The sequence below is a fragment of the Beauveria bassiana genome, assembly GCF_000280675.1.
Source record: "Beauveria bassiana ARSEF 2860 unplaced genomic scaffold BBA_S00019, whole genome shotgun sequence".
In the NCBI taxonomy this organism is placed as follows: domain Eukaryota; kingdom Fungi; phylum Ascomycota; class Sordariomycetes; order Hypocreales; family Cordycipitaceae; genus Beauveria; species Beauveria bassiana.
In genome coordinates this window covers 537,043-551,746 of record NW_007930854.1, presented here as the reverse complement: position 1 = coordinate 551,746, position 14,704 = coordinate 537,043, and the positions used below count along the sequence as shown (strand labels likewise).

General features: G+C 51.5%; 4 protein-coding genes across 4 annotated transcripts; 3 read left to right on the top strand and 1 right to left on the bottom strand.

The window, feature by feature from the left end:
• Positions 1-347: 347 nt before the first annotated feature.
• BBA_06600 (LPS glycosyltransferase, putative) lies at positions 348-2,159 on the top strand (the record flags this gene model as incomplete). Its single annotated transcript, XM_008601697.1, has 5 exons — positions 348-426; positions 579-666; positions 810-999; positions 1,099-1,313; positions 1,367-2,159. 5 exons carry the CDS (start codon positions 348-350, stop codon positions 2,157-2,159), a joined length of 1,365 nt encoding a protein of 454 aa, XP_008599919.1.
• Positions 2,160-5,223: 3,064 nt separating this feature from the next.
• Positions 5,224-5,638, top strand: BBA_06599 (hydrophobin-like protein; the record flags this gene model as incomplete). The annotated part of the gene is made up of 2 exons (XM_008601696.1): positions 5,224-5,529; positions 5,594-5,638. The coding sequence occupies 2 exons, from the start codon at positions 5,224-5,226 to the stop codon at positions 5,636-5,638; spliced, it is 351 nt and encodes a 116-aa protein (XP_008599918.1).
• Positions 5,639-5,784: 146 nt separating this feature from the next.
• Positions 5,785-7,185, bottom strand: BBA_06598 (histidine acid phosphatase; the record flags this gene model as incomplete). Its single annotated transcript, XM_008601695.1, has 1 exon — positions 5,785-7,185. The coding sequence occupies one exon, from the start codon at positions 7,183-7,185 to the stop codon at positions 5,785-5,787; it is 1,401 nt and encodes a 466-aa protein (XP_008599917.1).
• A 2,258-nt stretch (positions 7,186-9,443) lies between these two features.
• BBA_06597 (PLU-1-like protein) lies at positions 9,444-14,609 on the top strand (the record flags this gene model as incomplete). The annotated part of the gene is made up of 3 exons (XM_008601694.1): positions 9,444-9,821; positions 9,899-9,947; positions 10,009-14,609. 3 exons carry the CDS (start codon positions 9,444-9,446, stop codon positions 14,607-14,609), a joined length of 5,028 nt encoding a protein of 1,675 aa, XP_008599916.1.
• Between the last annotated feature and the right edge of the window lie 95 nt (positions 14,610-14,704).

Sequence of the window (14,704 nt, the reverse complement as noted above, 5' to 3'; positions counted from 1 at the left end):
AATTCTATACTTGGGTGCATTCCAGTGAGGCTTGCAAGCCACTGTCTCTGATAAAGTCAGGCGCAGTCCTCTACAAGGGGATTCTTTACTACGCCAGCACAAAGGTAAATATCAACAATGACCAAAAAGAGTTACTTTTGACGCTCAGTGTGTAGAAGGTTTTTAAAGGCCGTTTTTTACCCTTACATGAATGGTGGTGTAAACATTCTAGACGTTGGCTGGTTGTGTACCGGTAGACTAGATGAGCGTGGCGAAAGTCTGCTTTCGAGACACCGACAGCAATTTTCTTTCGGCCGCCCGAGTACAGAGAAGGCCTTGAGGCGGATGTCTCTGCCAATGATACCACAATGGTTCCTGAAGATGAACAAGCCACGTACAACCCAACGTGTACCAAGTGGTTTGCCGGTCTCGTTATGGCTGGCCAAGGTGTGTTGAAGCCTAGTGCAGGGTGCAAAATCCGGCCAACCAACCGAGGGCAAGGATATGATAGGCAACCGTGGGGGCTAAAGCGGGAGTCGAGGCGGGAAATGTGGCTTATGCGAGTAGAGTCACAGCTATTTCCGTCCTTCTCCAATCAGAAATTCGCCAAAGAGACGCAACGAACCCCCAGCGCTTAAAGGCGGGGGAAACAAGTTCCGCTCTGGCTGCGGACAATGTCATGATTTTGTGAGTTTATCTACATTTAGTTACGGGTGTAGCCAATCTTTCTTTAGTTTCCATACTTTCCCTTGAACGGTATATTTGATGTGGAAACACAAGTCTGTTCTGGTGCGACAGAGCAAACTTGTCCTATAATACTTGCTTCCAAGGCAGAATTTCCCACAGGCCCAACAGCCCAGCATGATTCAGCAACTCCCTCGTCGGTCATTATGGACTGTCATATTGGCCATATCTCTCACAATTGTACTCTTGCTTGGAGTACCGAGACCTCTGCTCACTACTAAGCTGGTAGCGCAAGGACAAGGTGCGCTACAACATATTAACAATGCGACATTGGGTGTAAGTCTCCCGGCCCGCCTTGGCGATGTTTTTTCTATACCGAGTATGGCCGAGAAGAAATAGGCCTCACTAATACGGTTTTTTTTTTCCCCTGCATAGTTTGAGAAGATTTTTGTTGTCGGCTTGCCGGAGCGGACCGATCGCCGCGATGGTCTAACGCTTCAGGCGGCGCTTAGCAATCTCAAGGTAGAATTCATGGACGGAGTCAGGGGCGAGCACATTGCTGAAAAGGCCATTCCGGTCACGGAAGATGGTGTGACCCTTGATGCACCCGTATTAGGCTGTTGGAGGGGCCACATGAATGCTGTCGCCGAGTAAGTCCAGGCGCGCTTATACAGCGTACAAAGTGAGACTGACTGTGCAATAGGGTAGTTCGACAAAACCTCTCTTCTGTCTTGATCCTCGAAGACGATGCCGATTGGGATGTGAGAATCCGTCAACAATTACAGGATTTTGCGCTTGCCACAAGAGCTCTTACTCAGCCACTGGCAGGGTCTTCTCACTCAAACCCGTCCTACGCTGACGTTACAATGAATGACCCTTCGCAGCCCGAGGGTCACGAAATATCCTTTCATAATCTCCCCATGACCCTACCTCCGACCCTTTCACCCTACGGCGATGATTGGGATCTCCTCTGGGTTGGAAATTGTGGACTGCACTTTCCCTTTCCGCAGTCAACCAACATACCCAAAGGCCGTGTCATCTACGAGGGCGATACAACCGTGGCACCGCAGCGTAACCTTTGGTCCATCAACGTGCCGTTTACCCTAAAGGAAAAATATGCACAACATACTCGAGCGATACATCACGCGCAGGAAGGCGTCTGCACCGTAGGCTACGCGCTGAGCCAGCGGGGTGCAAGACGAATTCTGGAAGAGATTGCCCTCAAGCCCGTCACGGACGCCTACGATATTTTAATGCGCTTCTTCTGCGAGGGCACGCATGGCAGAAAAAAGGGCATCTGCATTGCACCGCAGCCGCCGTATTTCCATTCTCATCGGCGGGCAGGCCTACCGGGCGCAATGAGTGATATTGGTGACCACAAGGGCGCGTATAGAGAGGAGGCAATGACAGACATGGTGCGCTGGAGTGTACGCTTGAATTCTGCTCTTATTTTGGACGGTCGTACAGACTATGTCGACCAGTATCCTGACGAATGAATTCGATCATGGGTATACACTGTTTCCGGTAGCTATACTCTGCCGCTTCATGGATCCGAGTCGGAGAGAATAGACCAGCGGGAAGCACGGGAAATCTTTGACCAATCTCGTGTTCAAAAACATCATAATAAATGTACATAATTGGATTCACTTTTTCATTGTGCGCTGCGGCCATAGTAGACCTGCATCATGGCCGAGCGGCCCAAAAAACAAAAATCATGTACGGGGTAGATCGCACGGCTTTTAGACCATGTAGGATCGGGCTTTTGGGCTGAGATGCATGTCTTGGGCCAACTCTAGCGGAGCAACGGCTCCAACGCCCCCTCGTCCAAAAAGCGCGAGGATCTGGCAGCGGGTCATCTCTAGTTACGGAGTACGAGTGGCCCAAAAAAGCTGACATCTTTCTGTTCCATGCTGTTTCATTGCGGCTGGTGTTTTTCAGCATGGAAAAAATGGCTGGTTCTATGTGAGACACTGGTCATGGTTCCCCATTGCCGTGACCTTGCCATGCACGATGTAAGCTGATGTACACTTTACCTCCCTCGACTTCTCCTTCATCAGGGAGTATCCTAGTTGTCATGTTACTAACCACAATGCATTGACCTGAGATGAACTAGCTTATAGATCTGCACTTTTTTATTTCCAAGATTAGCTGCCTCCGGACGACGGCTGTAGGTCTCATGTAGGGGAGAAATACGACATGAAGTGGTACTTACTTGTACGGAGAAGAAGCTGTGTTGACAAGAGGGATTTGTTATTTCTCTTTTGACCATTTTGGTATTTTCGTCGCCAATACCTACTTGGTGGCGTTGTAGCTCAGGTACAGCCTGATGGACTGTAAGACCTAACTTAGTGAGTAACCGGACTAGAAGCTAATAGCCACTCGTTCAGAGCTTCCTCAAAGGCTGCAGGCGCGATTTGGAGTTAGTAAGTGTACTTTCAACATTTAGAAGTTGCCGTCAAGGGCGTGATCGTAGTCCGGCTTCTCGCCGGTCACAGGAAGGGATAAACTGTCTTGGAACTCCCTAGCTAGTCAGTCAAGTAGCCACGCCCTTTCATTGTGACAGGGGTAGCATGGTCGCCTATAGGCTGCCATAGGGCGCCTGAACAATGTGGTTCTGGATCAGACGGGCGGCCAAGTCGATTGACTACGTAGTCACATAGTGCCCCTCGAAATCTCCGCTTGGTTATTCAACCCATGACCCCTGTGCAGTCTCACATTGGCGAATCAACATGTATCAAGCCATTCATTTGACAGGTAGCTTACTTGCACAGCAAACTGCAAACATGTGACAAGTTACCCGTCGCCAAATGTGACTTACCGTCTTTTTTTTTTTTTTTTTTTTTTTTTTCTCCGTTTCTATCGCTTGGTGATGCTACACGGCAGGCTCTGAGACAGTAGCAAGTTTTTGCAGCGAACGCCACTTCGGTACGGATTACGCACTCCTGACACTGTTGCCTGTTGCTACAATGCAATGGCAGTCGTTATTGTAGGCGCTTCCGTGCAAGCGCTCTGAGTCGTAATCATCACTGCTACACGGGTAGCTTTATGCAAGCTCGTGGCCGAGGCTCGATGCAACTTGCCAAGACATCGGATAAAGAACTTTATGAATTCATTCAAACAGATCACTTAGTTTCATCTCAAAAAGTGTATAATATGAGATTGTCAGTTTCTCCGCAAAGAGTCTACTACGTAATGTCACTTTCACGCCCCCAGTATGCGGTATAATCGCGCGAAACCCCCGCCACAAGTGGGATTCCCGCCCGGCACGATCCATGACTGCTGTCAAATCGATCGCCGGGCTCAAATTTCCCGGTTCAAAGGCAGCGGAAGCTCGGTCCTCCGGCCGTCCGACCATCCAACATTGCAATGGGACCGAATGATTGAATGATTGCCCGCCATTCAGCCCATGACACGTCATGTCCTCTGCCCCTGTCTTGCAAATGCGTTGGCCGTCGAGATTGCGCCGAATCATGTAGGGGGGAAATACCAAGCCCCAGGATATTCCTGATTTGTGGAGTGGTAAAGGACCGTTTTCACGTACACATCATGCTTTGAGTACATGAGATGATTGGATGACAACCTCAGAAAAAGGTCAATTCGGCCAGAATTCTGAATTGTCTCAGACTAGACTGTTGAATTGTTTATCCGTTCTTTGCACTCACCGCTTCACCTCGCAGACTAAAGCTGCCTAGCCTTGGTATACTCTGGTGATGAGCTAGTGACGACGGGCATAATACGTACATTGCGACTTCAGCTTCACTCGTAAAAGAATAACAAACTCTACGAGTCAAGATACTATGCAGGTTTCCAACTCAGGCAGCTAATTACCACAGACCGCCTTTGACTTGTCTCTCTCGCCCGTTTTTGATTCACCTTGCTTCCCTTGCTTCTTGCTACACCCGCTTTGGTTAGTTCCTGATGATCTTTTCGAACAATGTCAGAGACAGCCATACGGCCCTTTTTTGATCCATATGCTGTTGCAGTCAAAAGAAAAAAAGACGTACATCTCAGACACTAGCCGCCCGTGATCATTGACTGTATGCTCTCGCAAGTTTGCTGCGTGCTTGCTGGGGTCTCAGTTCCGCCGACATTGTGAGTCTCAGCTGCGCTGCCAAGCAGTAGGCAGAGATGAATGGAGCAAAACATCAACGGGGGCAAGTTCAAGCAGGCCTTTCAAAAGCAAAAGCTACATGTTGTTTCAGGCAGGCTGAAATTGAAGTGAGGTGAGTGGTTGAGACTGTCCGTGCAGTCGAGCTTCATCCCACGCTTCGCCCTTACTACTGTCAAAGGACCGAGACACAAGCCGTAGGACTAAGAAGCTCAGGGATTGAAGTCTCCGAAATCAACCCAATGCGGTAGTACATGTCGGATTGGCAGGATATCGGGCATCTCGTCTCTCGCGAGAGAAAAGTATAAGTAGGACAGCTTGTTCCCGTTCCAAAGCATCCTCATCACTCACTACTCAAGCCTTCCAACACAACAACTACTACTCTACTACCTTTCCAAACACTCTTTCAACCTTTTCATACAACCAACCAACCCTCTCAAAAACCAATCAAAATGCTTGCCACCACCATCTTCGCTACCCTCCTGGCCCTCGCTGCTGCCGCTCCCCACGGACCCAGCCACGGCCCCAGTGTCAAGACTGGCGACATTTGCGGCAACGGCAACACGATGCATTGCTGCAATGACGAGTCTGTCACCAACAAACTCACTGGCCCCAGCGTTCTCAGCGATCTTGATCTTCGCAAGCTCCTCGCTTCCGAGTGCAGCCCGATCTCCGTCAACGTTCTTCTCAACCAGCTTGTCCCAATCGACAACAAGTGCAAGCAGCAGAGCATTTGCTGTGGCGAGCAGAAGCAAAACGTAAGTGCACATGAGCAGTAGCAAAATCGCATTGTTACGATAGATGCTAACATTATCATACCAGGGTCTTGTCAACCTTGGCTGCACTCCCATCACCGTCCTCGGATAATTGTGCAAAAACGTGACCGCGCCACTTGCAGCATACTGCAACCCTCACTACATTTCGTCAAATAATGTCTATTATAGATAGCTTTCATGCATCATTACTTATTTACTCTTGTTCCCTGCCTCTTGTGCTATGCTTTAATCTTGGTTTCATCTCTTGGCGCTGTTCTTCGCGACATACAACGACATTGTATCTGTGCTGTTCTTATAAGTCGCATTGCAATGCTCAGTAAAGCCACTAAATCTATCCACCCTTTCCTTCAGATAATGGACAAAGGCATCGCGAGAGCAGCTCGTGCCCGGGCCGTCCGCGCAGCTGGGCAGCGGCTGCGGGGCGCTGTTGACGAGCACTCTGTAAAAATCGCCGTCACCATACCCGTAGCTCCCGCGGCACTGAAGGCGCTCAATGGCAATGTTGCCCAAGAAGGGCAGGATGTTGGAGCTCTTCCACGCTCGGCGATAGTTGATGCGATCGGCCGGCATGGTGTCGTTGACGTTGGACGCGCCGCCAAAGTCCGAGTTGTTGAAGAGGCCCATGGCAACAATAACCATGGGCGGCAATTCACGGTGCGTGAAACTCACGAGTAAATCGTCGATGTGGCCGCTGTTGTTGTTGGCGTTGCTGCCGTTTTTTGCGTTGCTCATGAGAAGCTCGCCCGTTTCCTTGAGCCAGGGGAGGCCATTGTAGCCGGCAACGTTGCTGCCGTAGCCAACATTGTAGTGGTAGCGGACGTCCTCCGAGTACTCCCAAGCCAGCCAGTCATCCGGAGTGAAGAGCTTCAAACTACAAAACGGTGACTTGCCGCGAATTACCGTCTCGTAACCGCACAGCTGCTGCATGCCAAAGATGTCCTTGTCGGTAAAGTTGAAACCGGGCGCGGCCTTTTTCAGACGGGCTACGATGGGCTTGGTGTATTTATCGGTAAACTCGTCCGATTCGTCGCTGCCGGCCGAGGACGAGTAAGCCGGACAGGCCTTGTACGGCGTAAGGCTGTCGGCGCCCGACTCCTTGGACTCGTAGATGCTGTTGATCTTGATGCTGCTCTCGTCCTCCTCCAGGCCGCGGGCAAACGACTTGGCCGACTGCAGCGTGCGCGAGGCTGACGAGGTCCAGACCTGCTTGGGGACGCTAAAGTTGGGGTACCGAAAGTTGAGGTCGACGCCGAGCTGGGTTGCCTCGAGGCGTCCGACGCGGGTCAGAAGCGAGATCTCGTCATCGCTGATGGGAGCATTCCATCCGGCGAGGAAACTCAGCTCGGGAACTTTTGTCCAGTCGACGGTGGTGTTGTCCAGCTTCTTCACGAAGCCTTCAATGTACTCCTCGTAGTCAAAATCGTTGGCGTAGATGGCGGCATGGCGGACGAGGTAGGCTGCGCGCTCTGCGGTGCACCCCTGGGGGGCGTCAGGGGATGCGGGAGGATCTTGCGGTTCAAAATACGGGGCGATGCCGCTGAGATGGTGTAGAGGATTGAAGTCGTACGTTGAGTACAAGGCGGATGCCGAGACCGAGGCCGCCAGAGGCAAGGCGCGCAAGAACGTGCTTTTAGCCATGCTTATGACTCAAGTAGTTATTCCTACTTGCAATGTGACTATAAGACCTCTATGCGGGGGCATATTTGAGGATCAAAGCTCTATTGCTTCTTTTATAGCATTTTTACAGGCTCGCTCGTACTGGAGATGGGCGTCGCTTCATTGACGTCACGCGTGTACCCGGTACCTTGATTTGGGCCAACTTAAAAGCCCTGGTCGTCAGCTCGATTTTGGAGAAGAGAGTCCACTTGGACGAAAAAAAAGGCTAAAAAGGTAGTGAGATTTACGTATCATTGGTCAATGGATTTTAGTAACCTTACATTGTAGTCGGGAGACATGATGGAGATGCGTGCTTGGCCGGGTCCTAGTTGGTTGTAGGGCTCTCGTAGGCGGGTGGTCGGCAGTTTCACGACCAGAGCCCTAACTAGAATGAGAAATGTACGTTCTAGACAGCGATGACTCCGCCCATGGCTAGAAGACCGATTTGACATGGAAAAGTATCTATGGTTGGGCGATCCACCTTGACCTGATGCTATCTCACTCCATGGCAGCACTGACTACGGTCGCCGCGGGACATACTCAAGGAGACTTGACGTCGATGGCATGTACTGTTTTTTGTACCCATTTGGGTAAGCTGTGGCAATGCGAGGAGATATTCGTCGTCTGGTAAGATTCAAAATTGGTTCTAGTGATTAAAGGGGGGCTGCGGATGTGATCACACAACTATCAATATGGTAAGCCCATTGTATACATAGTCATGTTGGTCCAACTTTCTACTTACGCACAGACAACGCAGATATGTCACTGACACCTGCCAGCCAATTCCACCCTCGGCTATTCCGGACACGGGCGTGGGTTGCCAATCCTGGGCCGGGGATCTAAGTAAATATCTGAATATTTAATTACTGGTCGTTACCAACACCTACTGTTGGACGTTGACAGCTGCGACTGCTGAATCGCGCAGCATGTATTGGAGTAAAAGTTGAGTCAGGACCAGATCAGGGTAGTACGCATTGCTTGGGCTAGGCAATATTTGATGTGTCGTGATACCAATCTCAACTTTTGGCCCTGCTGTGCCGCATCGGCATCTGTCGCACCGACCAACATCCCCTGCCTGTGGTGGTCACAACGAAGATACGAAGAGTAGCACTGCGACGAGCATGTATTACGGGCATGATTATTCTTGGCAGTGAGGTCGATTTAGAAAATCGTCGGTTGATGGGGTCGCCCAGGGTCAAGTATTGCGCCATTGGCTGATGGCTCTGGGGCTGCGGCTCGCATGCATTGTGTCGAGAGCAGGTAGAGGTCAAGTACAAGAAACATGGAAAGGAGGATATTTGGTCCGTAAAGTAGGTTCACTCGAGTTTTGGGTACATATGCGGAACTTTGCGGAAGATAGGCCGCGCTTTGCCAGGCCCGGCACCAAAAAGGCTCCAATTTGACGGCGAGGTACTTGGGCTGCTAGTGACAAGACCATACCTGGAGCAAGTACCCTTCCACATGCAGCCTGTTCGCTCCGGCTTAAGAAAGAGAAAAGTGGAGTCGCGCAGGCCCAGCACCAGAGGCTGCACGCCTGCTACACAGACTGCTGCAAGTTGCTGTCGCGCAGGTGGCAGGGTACCTGCTCGTCTACGCCCTTTTCCAGCATCAATCAGGTACCCCGGCGACAATGACTTCCTCACATCTGGCCCCGGTCTGGGGGACCGTTCCCTCGACCCATTCCTCGCCCGCCCTCATCGTTTCGATATCTACACCTTACACCAACACCCGCACTCACCCTGCATGACTCGATTTTCTCCCTCTCGACGTTCCTTGACGGCTAGGCGAGCCTCGCGCTGCTAGTTGAACTCGTATACTTTTTGTTGGCTTTTGTGCAGATACTTTCGGTAAGCCTACCTGCTCTTATTTTCAAGCCTTCTTTTCTGATGCCAATTCAATTTGCCGCGCACACGACCCTACCTACCGTCTGCACTCAGCTTGTCCCTTTCGTTTGCATGCAGCTGCCATATCTAACATTTCAAACAGATTTGTCCAGAAACCGAGCCCCGGGCCCTCCATTTTTACGATATCCGACCGGTCGCATTGTCGACGACGCCTCTTGCACCTCCGCGACGATGCCCCTGGTATCTTGACAATACCATACATTCTTTCACGGCGCATCGCTCCCTCGCGACTCGTTTTTTCCCCTTCAAACGTCAAATTCTCGACTTTCTTGGCCGGCCCGATCTATCAATTCCTCGTCGTTATAATACACTTTAATAACCCATACCAATCGGATCATGGCTCCCGGAATGACGGCCAATGCAACCGTCACGACAAGTGCACGCAGTTCTGTCGGCCCAACCAAACCCAAATCAAAACTCAACTCCAATGGCTATCATCCCACAGCCACCATTCCTCTTAGTGCCATGTCTAGTACAGCTCTCGACCTGACGTCTGTCGAACGCCGTGGGCAGCCCACTGCTCCTCGCGAAACCACCAAGAAGACCAGCAGACCCCACGGTATCTCCGATGCACCGACCTACTGTCCGACGCCAGAGGAGTGGCGCGATCCCTTAGAATACATCAAGAAGATTGGCCCCGAGGCTTCGCAGTATGGTATCTGCAAAATCATCCCGCCCGACTCTTGGAATCCCGAATTCGCCATCGACACCGAGGTCAGTTTTCATCTTGGCCTCATTTCTACTGCCACGCCCGCACCGCTATCAACGTTGCCTTGCTGACTTGGCCACAGAAATTCCATTTTCGAACTCGAAAACAGGAACTCAACTCTGTTGAAGGCAGTATGTTTTCGTCGCATCTCAACAAATGTTTTGTCATACCCCAACTCACATCTCACTACAGGTACGCGCGCAAACTTGACATACTTGGACGGGCTTTCCAAATTCCACAAGCAGCAAGGTAATAATCTGCACCGTCTGCCATATGTCGACAAGAAGCCTTTAGACCTCTACCGCTTAAAAAAGGCTGTCGAATCAAGGGGTGGCTTCGACAAGGTCTGCAAACACAAAAAGTGGGCGGAAATCGGACGCGATCTTGGCTACAGTGGCAAGATCATGTCCTCACTCTCTACGTCTCTCAAAAACTCGTATCAACGATGGCTCTGTCCTTATGAAGAGTATCTTCGCATCGCCAAACCCGGCGTCCACCAACAGCTCGAGCAGGAATACGGCGGTCCGCTGACGCCCAGTCCCGCTCAAACCCCCGTCAAGCGTTCTCAAGTCAACACGCCAGCTGGTGTAAACGCCGAGTCTCCCGCCAGGCATGCTTCAGAGGCCCTGCAAAACGGTCTCAAGCGGGAAGCCGACCGTGATACTCCCATGGTGGATGCGCCTCTTGCGCCCACTTCCGGAGGCTCCGGATTCACGGCTGTTAATTCCGGTTTCACAAGCATCAACAGAATCTCGGGCGAACGCAAAAGCTTTACACCAGAAGTGGCTAGCACTCGGAATGCGACACCCGATGATCACTCTGGCCTCGCTGGTGCCGCTCATGTCAAGAGGGGTATCAGCACTGATGATACGTCTGATGCCTCCAAAAAGGAAGTCGACGGCGACAACGAAGATGCCACAAATCGTCGCAGCAAGCGTCTCAAAAAAGAAAATATTCCTACTGTGGCTGGCTCACATATGACGCCCTTTCGGCCGTCTGTCCCTCGCATACCGCGTGAGGAAGACCTTACCCCCCACGAGACTTGCGAGACCTGCGGCCAAGGCGAGGATGCTGGGCCTTTGCTCGTCTGCGAGTCTTGTGACAATTCGTACCACGGTCTCTGTCTGGACCCACCCGTGAAGCGCAAGCCTGACGCTGAATGGAACTGCCCGCGCTGTCTTGTGGGCGACGGACAATTTGGCTTCGAAGAGGGCGGCTTATACTCGCTCAAGCAATTCCAGCAAAAGGCAAACGACTTCAAGCAGGGCTACTTTGAGAAGAAGATGCCATTCGACAGTGCCCTGAAATGCGCCAGACCCGTTACCGAAGAAGACGTCGAGAATGAATTTTGGCGTCTAGTTGCTGATTTGGAAGAAACTGTCGAAGTAGAGTATGGCGCCGATATTCACTGCACAACACACGGCTCTGGATTTCCCACGCTCGAAAAAAACCCTGGTAATCCTTATACTGCGGATGGCTGGAATCTCAATGTGCTCCCATTCGCTTCTGAGAGTCTATTTCGGCATATCAAGTCGGACATTTCTGGCATGACGGTTCCTTGGGTGTACGTTGGCATGATCTTCTCTACATTCTGCTGGCACAATGAAGACCACTATGCCTATTCTGCCAATTACCAGCATTTCGGCGCTACAAAAACATGGTACGGCATCCCCGGTCATGATGCTGAAAAATTTGAAGCCGCCATGCGAGAGGCTGTGCCAGAACTTTTTGAAACGCAGCCCGATCTACTTTTCCAGCTTGTCACCTTGCTCACCCCCGAGCAGCTCACCAAGGCCGGTGTTCGCGTGTATGCGGTCGATCAGCGCGCCGGCCAGATGGTCATCACTTTCCCCCAGGCCTACCATGCTGGCTTCAATCATGGCTTCAACTTCAACGAGGCCGTCAACTTTGCCCCACCAGACTGGGAGTCCTATGGTATGGCTGGTGTCGAGAGGCTGCGGGCGTTCCGGCGACAGCCTTGCTTCTCTCACGATGAGCTGCTGTGGACTGCTGCCGAAGGAGCGTCAGCTGGCCTCACAATATCGACGGCCAAGTGGCTTGGGCCTGCACTTGAGCGCATTCAAAAGCGAGAGCTGGCCGATCGTGAGCAGTTTGTCAAGCATCATCTTGAATTAACACCCCACAACTGTCGATGCTTCGAGGGAGGAGACGCAGACTCTCCGCTTGCATTCAAAATCGAGGATGAAGATGTGCTGGACGAAGACGAGCAGTGCTGCAGCTACTGCAAAGCTTTTGCTTACCTCTCCAGATACAAATGCCACAAGTCTGGCAAAACTTTGTGTATTTCTCATGCAGGCAACCATCCCTGCTGCGACGCAACTGAACAAGACAGATACCTCGGCGCCGGTCACACTCTCTATTATCGCAAAACGGAGGAGATGATGAAGGATGCCCATGCAAAGGTCATTGAGAAAGCTGACACCCCCGAGCAATGGGAAGAGAAGTACGAAAAACTCCTTGACGAAGAGGTGACTCCATCGCTGAAATCTCTTCGAGGTCTCCTTCACGAGGGCGAACGTATTCCCTTCGATCTTCCGTCCCTGCCCATACTCAAGGAATTTGTCGATCGCTGCAACGAGTGGGTCGATGAAGCAACGAGCTACATTGTACGCAAACAACAGAATCGGCGCAAAAACGATCGAGCTTGGCAGACTGGCACGCGTAGATCGATAGGTAATTCGTACCAGGACCAAAAAGAGCGCGATCCTCGCAACGTGAGCAACATTTACCGACTGCTTCGTGATGCCGAGCACATTGGTTTCGACTGCCCGGAGATTTCACAGCTGCAAGAGCGCGCCGCGTCCATCAAGGAGTTCCAGGCCAATGCTTCGCAAGCGCTGGAAAAAGGTATCAGTCTCGGTGCGGAGGCGATTGAAGAGCTGCTCGAGGAGGGACGCACTTTCAATGTTGATACGCCCGAGCTCGAACTACTTTCGAAAATGTTGGATCAGATGCGTTGGAACGAAAAGGCTCGCACAAGCCGAAGCCTGTTTCTGTCCCTTTCCGAGGTTCAGGACTTGATCGAACAAGGCAAACAACTTGACATCCCAATCTACAACGATCATTTCAAATATTTTTGTGAACGATTGGAGGATGGACAATCGTGGGAGACCAAGGCTAGAGAACTGATTCATGCCGAATTTGTTCACTATCCACAACTGGAGGCACTATCCAAGCAGGTGCAATCTGGCAACATTCCTGTCTCCAAGGATACATTGGCTGCAGTCGATCAAATTCTCCACAAACAACGGGAGGCTCATCGCCAAATAATTGACATCACCGAGCGCTGCCATAACAAGGATTTTCGCAAGCGCCCAAAGTACAACGAGGTTGTCGAAGTGACCAAGAAACTGGACGATCTCAACTCGAAACCAAATGGGACCTTGGACCTTGAGAATGAGCGTAAGCGCCACGAAGACTGGATGCGCAAGGGCAAACGGCTCTTTGGCAAGTCCAACGCGCCCCTTCACATTCTCAAGAATCATCTCGAGTACGTGCTAGAGCGTAACCTGGACTGTTTTGACACTGAACATGATACTCCACGCCTTCCTGCGGAACCAGTGTCCAGAGAGCAGAGCCCGGACGAGGCCAAGGGTCCCGAAGAGAGTCGTCAACGTCAAGTATTTTGCATGTGCCGAAAGGTTGAGGCAGGCATGATGATTGAATGTGAGCTCTGCCATGAGTGGTACCATTACAAGTGCCTCAAGATTGCACGGGGCAAGGTCAAGGAAGACGACAAGTACACTTGCCCTATATGCGATTGGCGAATGAAGATTCCCAGAGACGCAGCTCGGCCGAAGCTTGAAGATTTGGTAGCGCTCATTGAAGAAGTGCCACTGCTCCCTTTCCAGCCCGAGGAGGAGGATGTTTTGCAGCGCATTATTTCAAATGCGCAAAGCTTCCGTGACTACATTGCCCGTTACTGCAACCCAATTCTCTCAACCGAAGCCGAGGCTGAGACGCAGCGATTTTACCTGCGCAAGTTGGAAGGTGCTGAAGTGCTGCTTGCCTACGAGACCAATTTCTTTCGTCAAGAGCTTCACAAGTGGTACCCAGTGGCCCCGGAGGCCCCGCCGATCCTCGAGGTTTCCCTCAGCACTCGGAAGCCGCGGCCAACTAAGCTGCAGAAGATGCTTCTCGAATATGGCGTAGATAACCCCGACGACCTGCCGGAGCATGCAAAAGGTAAGGCTAATAGCCTTAGGCGCAAGGCTGCGAATGCCGAGGCTGCCGCTGCTGCAGCCCAAATGGGACATGGTCCTATCCAACCACCGTCAGCGAATGCCTCCTATGGTGGTCCAGCCTACTATGCCCAGGATGGACAAGGCGACTCGGACAAGCGTGAGGATTCAGAGGACGACGGCCAGGATGACTCGTTGGCAGATGAGGGCCGGGGTAAATCGACTTCACGCGGTCCGGAGACTCTTGACAAAGCCTCTGAGGATATCAATATCGAGACTGAGGAGGGTAAAGCAAAGGGCCTTGACATCTTGGGCAGAACAGAGGACGGCAGAAAGAAGGCAGAAAGTATTTGGGGTCCGGACTTGTGGACCAAGAAGTCATTTCGAGACTCGCACGTTGGCACTTTGAAGGAGGCGGAAGCAGCCAATGACGAGAGCAAGGTCGAAAAGATGCTCACTGACGAGAGTGGTGAAAAGCGACGGGCTGAAGGAAAGCGAAAGGATGATGGGGAAAGGAAAGATGAAAAGATGACAACGGAGTCTCTGGAGGATGAGCGAAATGGGTTGGACGCAATGATAGATGGGGAGTAGGCGCTGAGTGAGCCATGTAACAGAACAGGCGTTTGAGGGTGGTGGTTTTGCTTTTTCTGATTTTCTTGATCCCGACTCTATTTTTGTTGCGGCGG